We start from the raw sequence: 18521 nt of genomic DNA, 5'->3' as shown, positions 1-18521 counted from the left end.
ATAATCATCGAACTTCCTAAGAAATGAGACCTTAACTATTCCCATCACACACACAAAATGACACGGTGATAGCTACCGCTACAAGGGCCATTATACTGTAATATAGAAATGTACCAAAGCAACACGGCGTACACATCAAACTTAGTCAATGTCAAATACACAGTATCCCCCCCACACCCCCATATCCGTGTTTAGCTCTCTGTGGTTTCAGTTACCCAGGGTCAATCATCTGGCCTATCATCTGTACCAGAAAAAGATAGAATAGATAGAAAAAGATAGAATAACATTGTATTCTGTATTAGAAAGTTGCTAAGAGAGTAGATCTTAAACATTCTCATTAATGTGGGGCAACGGACATTAACTAGACTTATTGGGGGTGATCATTCTGCGATATATACACATATCCAATCATTGTGTTATGCACCTGAAACGGATGGAATGTTATATGTCAATTACATCTCAATAAAAAATTAAATTTAATTAATAAAACAAAAAAAGATTGCAGCCCTGGCCGGTGTGGCTCAGTGGTTGAGCGTCGATCTCTGAACCAAAAGGTTGTGGGTTCGATTCCCAGTTGCAGGCTCGAGCTCAAGTAGGGGTCGTGCAGGAGGCAGCCGATCAATGTTTTGCTCTCACATTGATGTTTTTCTCTCTCCCTCTCCCATCTTCTCTCTCTAAAATCAATAAAAAAATTAAATTAAATTAAATTAAAATAAAATAAAATAAAATAAAATAAAATAAAATAAAATAATAAAATAGAAAGATTGTGGACTCCTGGACTAGATAGAAGCAGGCAAGCTACAGTTTAATCCTGCAACAGAAAACGCGGACCAGAATCAGGCTTCGTAAAAGGTACAAAGTTTTATTAAACAAACCTGGAATCAATAGTATTATTCCATAAATTAGACAGCAGTAAAATTTTCCAAGAGCATATATACAAATCACAGTGATTTTCATTGTGCAAGGAACTGATGGGATTAGAAACAGGTTGGGTTGTTTTTTTCCCCGCCCACATGTGAGAAGCTAGGACAACCCTGCAGGGATCCCAGTGGCTGATAGCCTGGGTGTGCCCCTCCTGCAAAGGCGTTCAATCTCGTGTCTAAAGCATCCCGCGGCCGTCCTGTGACCCTAGAGCCACATGGGGACCCGGCCAGGTTGTCCACGGCACAGTGGGAGAAAAAAGCGAAGCTGGAGAGGACAAGAAAAGACGGCCTGTGGGTCAAATGGTTTCTAATCCCATTCACGAAAAACACATAGGTAATGACTTTTACTTAAATAACAGAAGTGTGCACCGTGAAAGATCAAATGAAAGCAAGCTGGAACGTCTTAAAAACACAATAATTTACAGAAAACCATTCAGAGCATTTTCCCTTTGATGAAGGATTTGATCCCCTGGAGGCAAGCCCTCAGGGTCTGCAAAGCAAATGTGATATGAGAATGTCCCGATGGGTGAAATCACCCCCACACATTCCACCTCCACCAACACACACACACACTCACACACACACACACACACACACAGAGCAAACAAGCTATCCAAATACATTATCCATACAACCGTTCATGGGATTTTCCTCTTTGTTTTAGGTAAGTGGACATCACCCCCTAAAGTTGAACTAATTCGTCGGAAACGGGAATACAGAGAGGTGTGCTGGGATTTGTAATTAACGGCATCGGCCCTACGTTCCCGATTATAACGGTCCAACATCTTAAAGGCAACTTAGGTCAACAACTAAATGGGAAATTCATCCCACATTCACACAGTTGTTTAGGGCGACGGGTGAGTCTGCCACTTGCAGCATGTGGGTTTTTACGTTTAGATGTGTAGTATGAAACGAAACGTTCTAGACACGTATAAAGAGGCGGGTTGTGTGGCTGATCTCTGTGCGTGGATGGTGTAAAGTGGACACATAGTATCTTGTTGCTGGGATTTTTTTTTTTTTTTTTTTTGCCTATCCTGTGCCATTGACAGCAGCGATCAAGATACAGGCCCATTGCGGGCGAAAGATACATTTACATTGAGTAGGATTCTGACTTCTATGGGGAAGGGATTAGAAATCAGCCAAAACAAATGTATGCTATGCTGTGTGTTCAGTTGTGACTTTATTTTCTTAGCTTTATAGATGCAAGTGAAAGCAAGCGAGTGATAGTTCCACTAAGAAAACAACACCTGCCCCTATGCACTTCTTCCTGGGTTATAGGCATCCCCAATATTGCCACCTCATTAACTTGCATAAAACACGTCTATCGCTTTGCCTGATTTTTGTGACATTTTCCATGAATTTGCTTCAAAACTTTACACACTGATTATAGATGATCACAGATATGTAAATTTCAGAATGTTCCCCCTGAGTAAACTATTTTTTAATTATATGCCCTGTGTGACCCATGCGTTTAGAACTCATTTTGAATAAATCTGATTTTTCATTGTCGCACAATTGAATTTACGCCCCACCACAATTAACACATAGCACATGCAACTTCTAAAATGGGCATAAATGTCAAAGGGGAGTTTTAGCAGCACCCGGTAGTCCTGGAATTCACTTTAATTGTTAATTTGTGTTGCATGGCTGATGGCCACGTCCTTCAAGGACACTGCATCCAAACATTTGTTGTCTTTGTGTATTTGTTCAAAATTAAGACGGCAACACATTCCTTGCTTCCTTGACAACATTTCTATCTCATTTGTTAAATCCTGGACAGTAAGATTTAAACTTAAAAAATATGCACATGGCCCAGCCAGCATGGCTCAGTGGTTGAGCATCGACCTATGCACCGGGAGGTCACTGGTTTGATTCCGAGTCAGGGCACATGCCCGGGTTCTGGGCTCGATTCCCAGTAGGGGGCGTGCAGGAGGCAGCCGATCAATGACTCTCTCATCATTGATGTTTCTCTCTCTCTCTCCCTCTCCTTTCCTCTCTCTGACATAAATAAAAACATATTTTTAAAAATATATGCATATGGGTGGATGTGCCTGTGTCCACTTTTTTATTATAGTCAAGAACAGTGTTTCACTTATTTTTAAATTTTTTTTTAAGCAGATGGCTCCAAAATAACAATAATAATAGCTGTTATTATTATTGTTTATCTTATAGTCTTAAAACAGGAGACATGCTTTTCTTTCTTGTGTCAGTGCCCAATATCACCTGGCCAATCTAATCTAACATCCGACGATGAAACGGTTCAGACTGCTCACGTTTTAGGCCGTGTTGACCCTCCACTTAACCCACACAGGATGCCCACTGTGAAATCTGGATTAAAGACACGTTCCGTAGGACCACGTGCGCACTGCATCCGTTAGCAACAACCTTCCACTGAGTTACGCATTGTGAAGAGATTGTTTTCCCAAATTTTGTCTTCACGCTCATGTCCTGAGTTTATATCTGTTTGAACCATAGGTCATGTCTGAGAAGGGGGAACGTTCAGCATCTTCAACATTACTGCCTTTTAAAGCTTTTATAGGCACAAGCTGTGTCCGTGGCACTTTCCAAGACACACCCCCGTGCGTAGCCTTCTGATTCATGAGTGGCATCGGCCCAAGTGTGGGGGGGGGGGGGATGCATTTCCTTTGACACGTTGCTACTGAAAAGAAGATGCATGAGTTTCCCAAAAGGCGCCTCTCCGGCCACATCGCCAGATGTGTGTGCAGAAGAGAGAGGTAGACAGAGCTACGGAAAGAGATGCTTTCCTGGGCACAGTACGGGAGACGATATCAACAGCAAAGACCCGCCAGGTGACTCAAGGACACACCTGAGCTGCAGAAGCCTGAGACGGCGCCCAACCCACCTTTTCTCCTCTCCCATTTTCACCCACCCCCTGGGGATACTCTGCCCCCATTCCAGCTGCCTAAGGAGCTGCACCTGTCTCGACAGAACATAAGAGAAAAGGGAAGGGGCAGAAAGAGTCCTGGAGGTCTGGGTAGCCTCTGGAACCTACTCCTTAAATGCACAGATGTCACATCTCCCCCCCGGGGAAGGTTGTGCCTGGGCCCTCTGAGAGTCCACCGCACATGGGATGCCCAGTTTGGATTTTTACAGCAAGGATCAGAGTCACCAAGAAGACAAAGCAGAAGCGTAAAGAAAACGAATTATGGACAAGAGAGACTCCAAGGACCTGTATTCCATTCGTGTCCCGTTTTGCGGGGACAATGAACATCTAAACCACACAGGTATGGTGGCCAACTCCACCTCCGGCTTTCATTAAGTCCACCGTAAGGGTGAGTGTTTGCAGGGTCCCTTCCCGTCAAGGTGTCTCCATAACCAGGTCCAAGGAGAAGAAATCCCACGGCCCCCTCGATGGCCCCGAGCCTGCCTGGCCACTGAGACCACTATGTGCCGGACAGACCCAGCTTGACCGTCTACAAGGAGAAAGGCAACTGAGCAGACACCAGTTCCTCTGACGACATCCAACACTGACATCCATCCTACCGGTCATTTGTTTTTCACTTTTCCCAAAATGAAAATGTAAAGAAAACCTTTGCCCGAAGGGGGGGTCATCTTGCAAACGAACCAATACAGACTCATCTGTTAGCTCTGGGAGGTACCTTTTGCACAAGAGATTTCAACTGGAATTTTTATAGGTAGCCTTCCCCCTACGCAATGTGGAATTTTTTTTTTTTTGGGGGGGGGGTATAGAAAATTTCTTAACTGCATGCCATTCATTGAACCTGTGCTTGTACTAAAAGTCCAGCCCGCGTGTCTCTCCCTTTCCTTCTGGCTTGAAGACCTGATAGGTAGCATAGGAGGATGTTAGCTGTAGAAGGCCACGTGGTATTTCTTCACCAAGGACTAAAAATGCATAGATTAAAAAAAAAAAAAAAGCAGACATCATACATTTCAGGCTTTGCTCCCAAAAGAACAGATTCTTGAGAAAGAAATTTGGAAACGAAACATCACAGGCTCTGCACCGTGCAAACATTGACGTGGCTGCGGGGTCTCTTGTCCTATTGTTTTTTACGCACACGCACAGGCACGCACGACGTATGGACACGTACGTGGCCGCGCATCTCTGTCCTGTTGTTTTTACGCACGTGCTCACGCACGACGTGTGGACCCCTACGTGGCTTATTGTCTTTTACGCACGTGCTCACGCACGACGTGTGGACCCCTACGTGGCTGCGCGTCTGTCCTATTGTCTTTTACGCACATGCACAGGCACGCACGACGTGTGGACCCCTACGTGGCTGCGTGTCTGTCTTATTGTCTTTTACGCACGTGCTCATGCAAGACGTGTGGACCCCTACGTGGCCGTGCGTCTCTGTCCTATTGTCTTTTACGCACGACGTCTGAACCCCTACGTGGCCGTGCATCTCTGTCCTATTGTTCTTTACGCACGTGCTCACGCGCGACGTGTGGACACGTACGTGGCCGTGGGTCTCTGTCCTATTGTCTTTTACGCACACGCTCGCACACACCCACCCGCACCCACACCCACACCCACAGACACAATGTGGTTATCACCAAACACATTCAGGTCAAACTTATAAAGCTGAGTCTACGAGGAGAACCAAGGGATGAACACAGTAGGAACCCAGGCAAACGGGCAAGGTCAACTCGACAACCGGACAGCTTTGCAAAACGTCCTACTGTGCGCCGGCTTCCAGCTCTTCCAGTTGCTTAGGTAACGCCAGGTCCACAACTGTCCAGTGCGCTCCGACCCCGGGTATCTACATGCCACGTGGGTTCGTGTGGCTCAGACCCGGGCACATCCCCCAGGCGGCTCCTCAGGGCTGCGTGTGGGGACCAAACAGGACAAAGGATCTGGTTAGTTTCCAAAAAAGTGGGTAAGTTGTGTAATAATATTAAGAACACCAAAGAAATCCAACTATCTTTAATTTTTATTTTATTTTATTTTTTTAAGTATTGATTTTAGAGAGGGAGCTAAAGGGGAGACAGAGGGGGAGGGAGGAATGCATTTGTTGTTCCACTTATGATTCATTGGTTCTTCTTTTTTCGGTCTGACTAATCTTTTTATTTAATATATCTTTGTTCTTGTTTTTAATCCACACCAGAGGATATTTTTTCCCATGGCTTTTCAGAGAGAGTGGAAGGGACAGAGAGAGAAACACCATGTGAGACAGACACGTGCATGGGTTGCCTTCCATCTGCACCCCGACTGGGGCTGAAGATCAAGCCTGCACCCCAGCTACGTGCCCTTGGCTGAATTCGAACCCTGGGACCCTTCATTCTGCCGGCCGATGCACTAACCACTGAGCCAAGCTGGTTAGGGCTAAATATATCATTACTGTTGAAAGTATTACAAATGCCCCCAATTTTCCTTTGGTGGGCCCCCTGTACCCCGCTCCTGCCAGCACCCCCCAGGCCTTCTCCACACGGTTGTCTGTGTCCACTGGTTATGCAGACATGCATGTGAATTCTTTGGTTCATCTCTTCCCAATAAACGATGGAATACTACGCAGCTGTAAAAAGGAAGGCTCCTGCCCGGCCGGGCCTGGCCCAGCGGTTGAGCATCGACCTGGGATCCAGACGATCAGGGTTCGATTCCCGGTCAGGGCACATGCCCGGGGTTGTGGGCTCGATCAATGACTCTCTCATCATTGATGTTTCTATCTCTCTCTGTCTCCTTTCCTCTCCCTGAAATCAATAAAGATATATATTTTTTTTTTAAAAGGGAAGGCTCCTTGGTTGATTCTTACACGTGCCCTGACCCGAGATGGAACCTGCAACCTCTGTGTATTGGGAAAGGACTGTAACCAACGGAGCTACCCGGCCGAGGCTGTGGTTGAAATTCTTATTGCAAAGATCTACAAACTTGAATTCTAAAGAGGGGGGGGGGGCGTAGGTATGCTTCCTAAAAGAAATGGAACAGCATGTTAAAGATGAGCTTTATTTATTTTTAAATTTATTTCCGAGGAAGGGAGAGGGAAGGAGAGAAACATTAATGATGAGAGTCACGGATCGGCTGCCTCCTGCGCGCCCCTTACTGGGGATCGAGCCTACAACCCGGGCATGTGCCCTGACCGGGAACTGAACCCTGACCTCCTGGTTCCTAGGTGGACGTTGAGCCACTGAGCCACATGGGCAAAGGTGAGCTTTAAATGTTATATGATACCTCCATCCACTGAGTTATCCCCTCCTTACCCAAGCTAAGAAAGGAGATAAGCTGCTCACCCAAAACGGGATCCTTGTTTCAATGTGCTTATCACGAAGGAAACTGAAACGGAAAATGATTAGAATCCTGCCTGGCCGGCGGCCCTAACGTCTCCCCCCCCCACACACACGCTGAAAAGCAGGCAGGGTAATTCCAGCAGAGATAAAGAGTGAAGTCAACGGCTATCCATAATCTCCGGAGAGCGGTCCTTGAGCTGAAGCGGCCTCTCGACGGCATGTGATTTCGCTTCATGAAAAATTATTCTGTTGCATGATACGGACACACCTCATTGCTCTTAGCCAAACACGCCAGGCCTTTGTTTCGCCTCGTGTGCAGTTTACTGTCGCCTGAAACACGCCTGAGAGCGGTTAAAATATTCATGTGTCGGGGCTTTTCCAAAGGAAAGAGCAGAATCCAAATGTGTCGAATAAATAGAAAGCCACGGGATCATGAAATGGTGGCGCTGCTTTTTAGTGTATGTGTTTGCGTGTTGTTTTTTTAATTGTCACCCGCAGATATTTTTTCTATTGCTTTTTCAAAGAGTGTGGAAGGAGAGAGAGAAAAATCAGTGAAACAGACACATTGACTGGTTGCCTCCCCCATCGCTCATCACCTGGGGCTGGGGATTGAGCCTGCAACTGAGGTTCGGTGCCCTGGGCTGGAATCGAAAGCCGGGACCCTTCAGTACTCGGGCCGATGATCTAACCACTGAGCCAAAGAGTCTAAGGCATGAAAAAGTGTTTTGATTTTCAACGGCTCATCAAGCCAATGTCATCCAACACTGTCCCCAACATTGAACCGAAGGCCATTAAAAATGATTCCAGCCCGGCCGGGTGTGGCTCAGTGGTTGAGCATCAACCTAGGATCCAGGTGATCGGGGTTCGATTTCCGGTCAGGGCACATGCCCGGGTTGTAGGCTCGATCAATGACTCTCTCATCCTTGATGTTTCTATCTCTCTCTCTCCCCCTCCTTTCCTCTCTCTGAAATCAATAAAGATATGTTTTAAAAAAATTATCTTTAAAAAATAAAATAAAATAAAAATGATTCCACTAGCAAAAGTGCTATTTACACACATTTCCCCAAGAACATACACCGCACTGAGAAAGGTTATTTCTTTTTTTTGAAAAATATTTTTATTGGTTTTTTTAGAGGGGGGCGGAGAGAAATATCAATGATGAGAGAGAGTCATCGATCGGCTGCCTCCTGCACGTCCCCTACTGGGGATGGAGCCTCAAACCTGGGCATGTGCCCTGACCGGGAATCGAACCAGTGATACCGTGGTTCATGGGTCCACCGACACTCAACCAACTGAGCTTCCTTAAATAAATGGCACAATATCAATATTAGAATTAAGAAACAACACCCGTGTGCTTGGCTTATCAATGAAGTGTTCCTCACGACAAAACAAACCAAGCCTTTTACGCCTTTGAAATTACCGGATAAACATCCATCATGAAACGCTATGCGCAAATCAAACAAAAGGGGAGGAACCGAGGAGGCCAGAAAGAAAAACAATATTAAAACACTCAGGAACATTTTGTGATTTTTTTTTTTTTTTGAAAACTCGTAACTGGACCTCACTCGCTTTGGAGGTGGCTCGGACCGCTGAGGGCACACGCCCTGTTATGAAAACCAATCCACGTGGTCAACGTGGCTGTCGTGTGTCTGAAAGAGAAACGTGTCCCCAGCAGCCCTGGATGGTGTGGCTCAGTTGGTTGGGTGTCGTCCCAGGTACCGGGAGGTCACGGGTTCAAGTCCTAGTAGGGGCCGTGCACCAGGCAGCCCAGCAAAGACTCTGTCTCATCACTGGTGTTTCTATCTCTCTCTCTCTAAAATCAATAAAAACGTATTTAAAATAATATATCTGTGTGTCCAGCAGACATGACCATTTCTTTACTAATTATTTCCCTCTGTCATTTAGCTTTTACCCCGCTTTCCTCTTGGCATTTCCGCAGAGCTGTCCCATCCTCAGGGACTGGAGGTTCCCCGTGTATCACGCGAGTCCCTCCCTCCCAGGACGGTGTGTTCTGCGCAGGGTGTTCAGCAGACGATTATTTTTCTCTGCTGCATGGTTTTTTCCGTCTCCTTGGGGACCCATCAACCTTGCTGGTGTGTTGTTGTTTTTTTGTAAATTTTTATTTGGTGTTTTCTGAATTGAATGTATTGGGGCGACCCTGGTGAATAACCTTGGGTGGCTCTCAGGTGCACGACCCTGTAACATCACCTGTGCACTTGATCCGCTGATTTGCTCAATAGACAGAAGTACCTTCCAGGGGTGGCCCTCAGAAATTCTTGAAGGCCTCCAGGTCCTTGGGAGACACCGCGGGCGCCGCGTTCCAGTCGTTCTCAGGATAAGCTTCGAAGTTGGAGGTGTCGCCTTCGCCGCACACCTTGGGCACGATGGGGGGCTGGGGGGGCGAGATGCAAAGGCCTCGTTAGGAGGACGGGTGGGCCCCTGGGTGTCCGCAGCTCCCTGCACCGCTCTGGCTCTTTGCAGCAATTCTATGTGGGTGGGCGGGGCCGAGCCCAGAGGGTGGGAGGGGCCAACCCAGGGTGGGCGGGGCTGAGCCTAGATGGTGGGAGGGGGCCAACCCAGGGTGGGCGGGGCTGAGCCTAGAGGGTGGGAGGGGCCAACCCAGGGATGGGCGGGGCCGAGCCCAGAGGGTGTGGGCGGGGGTTACTTCTAGATTGTTGGGGGGCTGACTTCCAGATTATTGGGGGGGGATGACTTCCAGATTGTTGGGGGGACTGACTTCCAGATTGTGAGGGGCTGACTTCCAGATTGTTGGGGGATGACTTCCAGATTGTTGGGGGGAATGACTTCTAAATTATTGGGGGGGATGACTTCCAGATTATTGGGGGGGATGACTTCCAGCTTGTTGGGGGGACTGACTTCCAGATTGTTGGGGGGACTGACTTCCAAATTATTGGGGGGGGATGACTTCCAGATTATTGGGGGGGATGACTTCCAGCTTGTTGGGGGGACTGACTTCCAGATTGTAGGGGGGGATGACTTCCAGATTATTGGGGGTGGCTGACTTCCAGATTGTTGGGGTGGCTGACTTCCAAATTATTGGGGGGGGATGACGTCCAGATTATTGGGGGGGATGACTTCCAGCTTGTTGGGGGGACTGACTTCCAGATTGTGGGGGGCTGACTTCCAGATTGTTGGGGGGCTGACTTGCAGGCTATGGGCGGGGCTGACTTCCAGATTGTTGGGGGGCTGACTTCCAGGCTATGGGCAGGGTTGACCCCAGGATGTGGGAGGGGCTTACTTCCAGCTTGTGGGCGGGGCTGAGCCCAGAGTGTGGGAGGGACTGACCGCAGAGTTTGGTCTGGGGAGACCGCAGAGTGTGGGCAGGGCCCAGGCATCAGCATTTTTAAATCTCTGTGGTGACTCTAAGCCCCAAGTTGGGATCCCTGGTATTGAGGAATTCTGTCAAACACCTGCTCCATTCGGAGGAAGGCAATCCAAAGAATATTCTGCATCTAGTCTACCAGCATCATTGCAACATACCCACAAGTGCTACACACTCGCTTTATCTATGTAACTCCCCATTAAACAGCAGCCGGATCAGAGCTCAACCTGGTCACAGAGCCACCGAGCAATGGAGCCAGGTCTCCAAAAGCCCAATTGCAGCCCTGGCTGGTGTGGCTCAGTGGTTAGCACCGAAGGGTCACGGGTTCGACTCCCGATCAAGGGCATGTACCTTGGTTGCAGGTTCGATCCCTAGCCCTGGTCACAGTGCTTGTGGGAGGCAACCAATCAATGTGTCTCTCTCATCGATGTTTCTCTCTCTCCCCCCCTCCCTTCTACTCTAAAATTCAATGGAAAAAATATCCTTGAGTGAAGATGAACGAAATACACACATTCAAAAGTCCAATTGTAAAAGCTAGAGTCTTAACTCCCCCCATCTAGGTGCCTCTTTAGGGTTAAAAGATCCACTGAACAGGCAACGTGGCCTGTGAATGGTTTGAGACGATGGGTTCAGTTGTGCAAATTAATTATGTATCCACCATACAAAAGTAAGTCTTGGAGTCAGAGGATTTTATAACTTTTGGGGAGGGTGCGAGTTAGGTAAGAGTCGCCCGTGGACGTATGTTGTACCTTCAGTTTCCTCTGTGGGACAGCCTCCCAGTCCACCATCCGGAACCAACGGTGCCGTTTGACGTCATCTGCTCCATTCTTTAAAAGAAACACGTGTCATTGTGTCATCAGGGTACAGAATTTTGACAGGGATGGGAGAGAAAATATTGTGAAGGATCTGCGTGTTTTGTGTGTTTTTTTAGGCATAGAAACAAACAAAAATGTTGGCGAGGTTTTCAGTAATTGTCCCTGGAGTGTGACTTATTAGGGAAAACTCTCAATTAAGTTAGGTTTGTTTTTTTGGTTTTTTTTTAAAGCATTTTCCTTCCTAGTAGAAATAGTCATTACACTCACGTGTGTGCTAATCCGGAATAAAGAATATAGCGTATGCCCTGGCCGGTGCGGCTCTGGGGTTGAGCATTAACCCATGAGCCTGGAGGTCACCAATTTGATTCCCGGTCAGGGCACATGCCCAGGTTGTGGGCTTGATCCCCAATAGGGCGCGTGCAAGAGGGAGCCCATAGATGTTTCTCTCTCATCAATGATGTTTCTCTCTCTCTCTCCTGCTCCCTTCCTCTCTCTAAAATCAATAAAAACATATAAAGCATAACTGTGGGCCAGCCTCTCAACATACAATAAGACAGACAACAATTCCTAGATTTGTCACCCGTTTTCGTCTTGACAGTTTTCTTTGGTATTTATTACCCTCGCCAGACACAGACACCGAGGTTCCCTAAATGATGACATTTGCTTCAGTACCGTCCAGCCAGGGAGTCTCATGAGGACAACCTGAGGGGTGTCCAACTTCAGAGATCTCAACAACCGCCCAAGATGACCTTCCTGGGTAACAACTGAGCTAGAGTCTATCTGCTTCACTCTCCAAGTGGGGTGCTGACGGCCAGCTGGCCAACACCGATGTCATTCTCACTTCTGAAAATCCCTCCCCCCCCAAATTTTCACTTTTGGCAACCTTTTTAATTCATTCAGTGTTGAAATTTGTAAGACAGAAACTCATGAGTTCTGTAACAGAGGAACCAGTGGGTCTGAACCTGACACCGCATTTTCAAAATGCGTATTGTGATTTTTTTTTTTTAACGTTTCCATTTTAGTCTCACCCACAGGAAAGAAAATTCGCAATGACCGCAGCTGCAAAACGAAAGAAAGGCTGATGGGAATCGTGTCACCTTTTATCGGATCTTATTATCCTGACAACTCTTCTTTTGCTATTGGAAAAAAAATTTTTTCCATCCACACCTAAGCTCCACAGCAAAAAATCTGTTGATTGTTACCTCAAGGGAGGTTGAGAGAAAGCAAAAAAGACTTGGAGTTTACTCTCTAGTAGTTCAAACTCTAGTACAGATACTAAGATATTATGATATCTGCATAGATGATAGATAGAAACATAGACAGATGGGCAGGTAGCTAGCAGATAGATAGATACATGATAGGTAGATAGATAGATGATAGATAGATAGATAGATAGATAGATAGATAGATAGATAGATAGATAGATAGAGATAGATAGATGATAGATGATAGATGATAGATGATAGATAGATAGATAGATAGATAGATAGATAGATAGATAGATAGATAGATAGATAGATGATAGATAGATAGAAAGAAACACAGACAGATGGGCAGGTAGCTAGCAGATAGATAGATACATGATAGGTAGATAGATTAGATGATAGATAGATAGATAGATAGATAGATAGATAGATAGATGATAGATAGATAGATGATAGACAGATAGATGATAGATTAGATAGACAGATGATAGATTAGATAGATGATAGATAGATGATAGATGATAAATTAGATAGACAGATGATAGATATAGATGATAGATAGATGATGATAGATAGATAGATATAGATAGATAGATAGATAGATAGATAGATAGATAGATAGATAGATGATAGATAAATTAATTACTTTACAGTCATTTGCTTGTCTGGACACAAGAAGAGACAGGGTATAGACCCAGTTGGATTTGGGGCACCCAGAAACTCAGACTTGAAATCTGGCCAGTGATTCAACATTTACTCTGCGCCTCTGTTTCTCTCTCTACATTGAAATGCATGGTGTCGAGTGACAGGGACTCATCCCGGAAACCCCTTAATACATAAGGGGACACAGGCCCTCACCTTCATGTTTCCAAGGCGCCGTGTTCTGTCCACCACGAGAAGTTTCTTAATGAGGTCTCTGTTTGGAAAAAGGAGACAGAAAATTAAAAAACAAAACAAAACACCAAACTTATATATCTTGATACAGAGCCGAGCAAGTCAACAGCCCGAAAAATCTACCCACACGACAGATGCATTTGGACAAGCGGCTCCATTTCTAGCATTTTCTGAGCACTTTCTGGCACTCCTTTTTACCGCTATCAGTTCCTAAATAATTTATGCCAGGCTGGGTTTCCTGCACACCGCGGCTGAGCTCAGGGGGGATAGAGGCTGATTGAATCTTTGTACAGAAAACAGGACTTACGACTACGAGACGTGCACTCTGCAGGCCTGTTCCCCGCAAATTGCTGGGGGAAGGGACTGGACAATAGATGTGTGTCCAGTAAGGTCTGGGTGACATGGGAAAGTGCCTACCTGTCTGTCAGTCACACCTGGGAGTGGCCAGAATAGGTGTATCCAGTCCAGAAGCAGGAAATCTGAGCTGCATATGCTCCTGAACAAAGGAGCCCCTTCTGTGGCTCTCTTGGGGCTCCTGTTGCAGGGGGTGAGCTCTCACGCTCTGCATTTGCCAACATGGCTCATGGACTAATGGACTTTTAACTACCCCGATGCTCCATCAGACCCAGCTCCACCACGGAACGGACGCTCTGGACACTGGCCCTGCTTTGGGCTCCGCCGGAGCCCCCAGCTGCACCTTTTCCAGGACTGGTTGAAAGGAAATGGGACTTTGGAAACCGAGGGATAGAACTGACCAGAAATAAAAATCGCTCATGTTCCCATGCAAGTCTTAGAAAAATTCCTTCTCTCAAGATACCCCAAGGACCCCACTCCCACCAGCGAGGGAGCAATTGCACCCGCCCCCAATGCTTGGGCAACAATGACGGTGCAAAATAGCGAAAAGGGGATCAGATTGATGAAGGTATCTGGAAAAACCAAAAGCATTCTTATATATATATTTTAAAAACGTAGTCCCCGCCCCCCTGCTCATCGGCATAAAATTAACGAGTTTCAGACCCAAAGATGCATTTCGTTTTGAGTCAACAAAAAAGTTCTTGAAGCGAAATTGTCCATCAGTAAAAATCTGAGCGTGAGAAAGGACTTTGAGAATAGCCCTGGCCGGTGTGGCTCAGCGCTCAGAGCGTCGGCCTGCATGAGGGTCTCGGGTTCGATTCCCCGGGAAGGGCGTGGACCTGGGTTGCAGGTTCGATCTCCAGCCCTGGTCCGGGCGGGTGCAGGAGGCGACCCATCGATGTGTTTCTCTCTCTCATCCTTATTTCTCTCTGTCTCTCTCCCCTTCCCCGCTCTCTAAAAATCAATGGAAAAAAATATCCCCGGGTGACGATTAACAATAAAAAAATGTCAAGTATGAGAATCCTTCGAGCAGGAGAGGAAAGTCGGACTCTGCTAAACTCATTCACGCGGATGCCAACCCCAAAATGAGCCGGGAAAGGGGGACCGTCTACGTGCTAGGTACCCAAACGTCTCTCCCGTCCAATATAACAAACGTATTTACGGGCTAATTGTCAGTGTCGTGAACCCCAAAAGGCATCGACGACAGCCAACGCTCCTTAACAGGTTAAATAGTCTGAAAGCAGATCAATGAAAGCTTTTTCTGTGCCCGTGGAAAAGGTGAGGGTCCAAATAGTTCCAACGCGTCATCCTGAATAACACACTGTGCTCTACTGCTGGGCAGATGTCTGGACAGGGATTTTTTTTTTTCTTTTGATGTTTTAAAAATAAATACCCCCCTACCCCCGAATTCCCAAAGGCCAGGGAAACCGTTCAACTTACTTTACATTGAAATCCAAGTGCCTGGGGAAATCTATTTTGCCGGCAAGAATTTTCTGATAAATGCCAAATGGGTTGTCGTCAAAAAACGGAGGGAACCTGTCGGAAACAGAAACGTTCATTCTTAGCGGGCATCCGGCCTGGAGAAAAGAAACCCGCGGGGTGACCATGGCGGTGGCCGCTTCTCCAAGGCGGGCCTGAGTTTTCTCTCATGCAGACTTCTCTCGCACGCAGCTTAAAAAAATGTCATTTGCATGCCTTGGCTCAGGGGTTGAGCGGCGACCTAGGGTCCAGGAGGTCAGGGTTCGATTCCTGGTCAGGGCATGTGCCCGGGTTGTGGGCTCGATCCCCAGTCGGGGGCCTGCAGGAGGGGGCAGCTGATCCGTGTCTCTCTCTCCCTCTCCCTTCCTCTCTCTGAAATAAAAAGAAGATATTAAAGAAGAAAAAAAATGTTACTCCCATGCCCTGGCTGGGGTGGCTCAGTGGTTGAGTGAATTCATCACATCGGCTTCTATCAAGTTACCGAGCGTGGCAGCCAGACTGTAGGGTGCGGGGTAACCCGGTCCCTTGCTTGCATTTGTCCTGTGCATCTTTACTGAGCTCCTACTATGTGCCACATCCCGCCTTGTGTGCAAAATATACAAAGACGTCCATTCGTGGTCCGGTGGGGGCGACTTTTTTTTTTAAAAATATATTTTTTAAATTTTTTATTGATTTTAGGGAGAGAGGAAGGGAGAGGGAGAGAGAGAGTCATGGATCGGCCGCCTCCTGCACGCCCCCGACTGGGGAGGGAGCCCACAACTTGGGCCTGTGTCCTGACCGGGAATCGAACCCTGACCTCCTGGGTCATAGGTCGACGCTCAACCACTGAGCCACACCGGGCAGGCTCTATTAAAATTTTATTTGTGCTCATAATTCGTGATATTATTATTTTATTATTATTTTAATATTTATTATTATAATATTATAGTATTTATTATTATATATATACCTCTTCTATTCTTATATTCGATTAGAAATATTTTATTTTCTAATATTTAACATATTCTAATATCACAATATATTATATCCTAATAATATTCTAATAATTATTTATATAATAATCCCAATACAGTAATTTTAATATATCCTAATATATTTTAATTCTATTTTAACAATTTTCTACTATAGTCTATCCATATTATGTTCGACAATATACTGTGTCCTAATATCATATTTACTAATAATATGGCATATTATTATGTTTTGTAACTTTATATTCGACCCTAAGGATAAAGTAATAAAGACAAAAACCCACGGACCTCATTCTATAGGGTGCCCCCCCCAAAGGGTAGACACACTTTAACAGCTCATAGCTCCATGTTGAAAATGAAACGCGTCTTAATAAACGCTGCCTTTTATTAATGATTCAAAAGTCTGTGTCTACATTTTTGGGGGGGACACACCCTGCATTTAAATATCATGGGAGCCCAGGACTCGCGGATCCTGGGGCAATGCTGCTCCCTAGTGGCCACTGACGGTCCGGGTGGAAGCTGCTGCTGGCCTCCGAGGAGGCCGGCCCACGGGGTGCACATTTCCAGCCACTGTGCGTTCTTCACGGGGCGACCCCGGGCCTGATGTATTTCGGACGCTACACACACAGGTGACAGATGGACAGACAGATACGTCCTAACTAGATGCGCGGTTGATGTACACACAGAAGGATAAACACCGGTGATCAGAGACCACACTCTGGCCACAGCATCCACGCAGAAAAAGGCCTCTTTTCCACGTTTCTTTCCAACCGCAAGGGAAGGTTTCCGGGTACAACTCTGTGGGCTTTGCCTGCATCAGGCAGGTGGGGAACAGGGTCCGTCGTTTGCTACGACAGGGAGTAAACTCAGCATGTCTGAGGCTCACGGATGCTGAAGGAAAAAAAAACAAGGGAAAGGGGGGCCTGGGGGGGGGCAGTAGAGAAACAGCTCATCTGACAGCCTCCAGAAAGTGTCCTGGGCACCTCCCGGGCCGGCTGTCTGTCTGTCTGTCTGTCCCCAGCACCATCGGAGACAAGAAAGAGCCTTTAGCTCACAGCAGGAGGATAGGCCCCCACGCCCAAGATTCCTAAGCGTGGGCCGCTCGCTTTAGGTTTCTGGTCAGAGAAACATCAGACCTGTCTTTAGGCGTCACCCCCAGACTTGATTCATTTAATCCTGATGACACCTTGACGAATGCTCGACACCTTGACGAATGCTCGACCCCTTGGGTATCTGGACCAGGAGGAGACGTGACCTTCCAAATCTCCTCCCACCCAAGTCCGGGGTTTCGGGATAGCACCCCGTCTCTCCTCCCTGGCAATGCTGTTCGCTCCCATAAAGTCCCAAACCGCATTTCATTGACTTATGTTTATCCGACAGCTGCATTGCCGAGCTTTAAAAAGAAGTCATGCGGCCCAGCTGGCGTGGCTCAGTGGTTGAGAGTCAACCTATGAGTCAGGAGGTCACAGGTTCGAATCCCGGTCAGGGCACATCCTGGGTTGTAGGCTCCTCAATCCCCAGTAGGGGGCGTGCAGGAGGCAGCCAGTCAATGACTCTCATCATCAATGTCTCTCCCCCCTCTCACTGAAATCTATAAAAAAATTAATAAAAAATGAAAGAAAATACTAGTGTTGATTTGGTTTAAATCTCGAATGTCAGCGTTACCCTTAAATTTCTTTGAGGAAGGCGGGGCGCTGGTAGAAACAGGACAGTAGCTGTTTGTATCGCCCGTCAATAGAACACACATCCTCCCACTGAAGACTTTTCTTGCCGTCATTTGTGAACTTGGTTTTCGTAATGACACATGGGGTGGAAAAATTACGGAGTACTCATGACCGTCCGCAGTGGGAAATCTCGGTGGGAACCACACCCCAAGAATTTGGAGGCCGAACGAATGCACCATCCTAGGGGCTAATGGATCAGGGCAAGAGAGCAGGGGACGAAAGTTGGGGGACGCCCTGACTTTCCCCAGAAGCCGTTACTCACCCCGAAAGCATCTCAAATATGAGGATGCCCAACGCCCACCAGTCCACGGCTCTCCCGTGGCCTTTGCTTTGGATGACTTCAGGGGCCAGGTACTCAGGGGTTCCACAGAGTGTCCACGTCCTGGGGGGAGAGAACACAACCCACAGAACTCAGTGGTGACTGGCAACGGATGGGTCCCTATTAGAAGGGTTCATGGTATCATTGTCTGACCACAGCCGAAACCAATATAAAATAATAGCAAATGTCCACCGTCCCTGGAAAGTAAAAAATAATAATTCCCTCGACTTATATACATATTTGAATATGACATATATTTTTATTTTTAATTACAGCTTCCATTCAACATT

At 46.8% G+C, this 18521-nt stretch overlaps 1 protein-coding gene across 1 annotated transcript in view; it reads right to left on the bottom strand.

Moving 5' to 3' along the window:
• Nucleotides 1-842: 842 nt before the first annotated feature.
• PRKX (protein kinase cAMP-dependent X-linked catalytic subunit) overlaps nucleotides 843-18521 on the bottom strand; it is a 44920-nt gene continuing 27241 nt past the window's right edge. The window contains exons 4-9 of the mRNA XM_087813558.1: nucleotides 18175-18294; nucleotides 15179-15274; nucleotides 13349-13406; nucleotides 11220-11297; nucleotides 9378-9519; nucleotides 843-5728 (exon numbers count right to left, since the gene is read on the bottom strand). Of these exons, the coding sequence (XP_087669684.1) occupies nucleotides 9394-9519; nucleotides 11220-11297; nucleotides 13349-13406; nucleotides 15179-15274; nucleotides 18175-18294 (478 nt within the window). The 3' untranslated portion in view covers nucleotides 843-5728; nucleotides 9378-9393. The remainder of the gene's footprint in view (nucleotides 5729-9377; nucleotides 9520-11219; nucleotides 11298-13348; nucleotides 13407-15178; nucleotides 15275-18174; nucleotides 18295-18521) is intronic.

The sequence above is a fragment of the Miniopterus natalensis genome, chromosome X (assembly GCF_054644295.1).
Source record: "Miniopterus natalensis isolate mMinNat1 chromosome X, mMinNat1.hap1, whole genome shotgun sequence".
In the NCBI taxonomy this organism is placed as follows: Eukaryota; Metazoa; Chordata; class Mammalia; order Chiroptera; family Miniopteridae; genus Miniopterus; species Miniopterus natalensis.
Note: the sequence above shows the minus strand (reverse complement) of the source record. Positions and strands in the feature narration are given on the sequence as shown.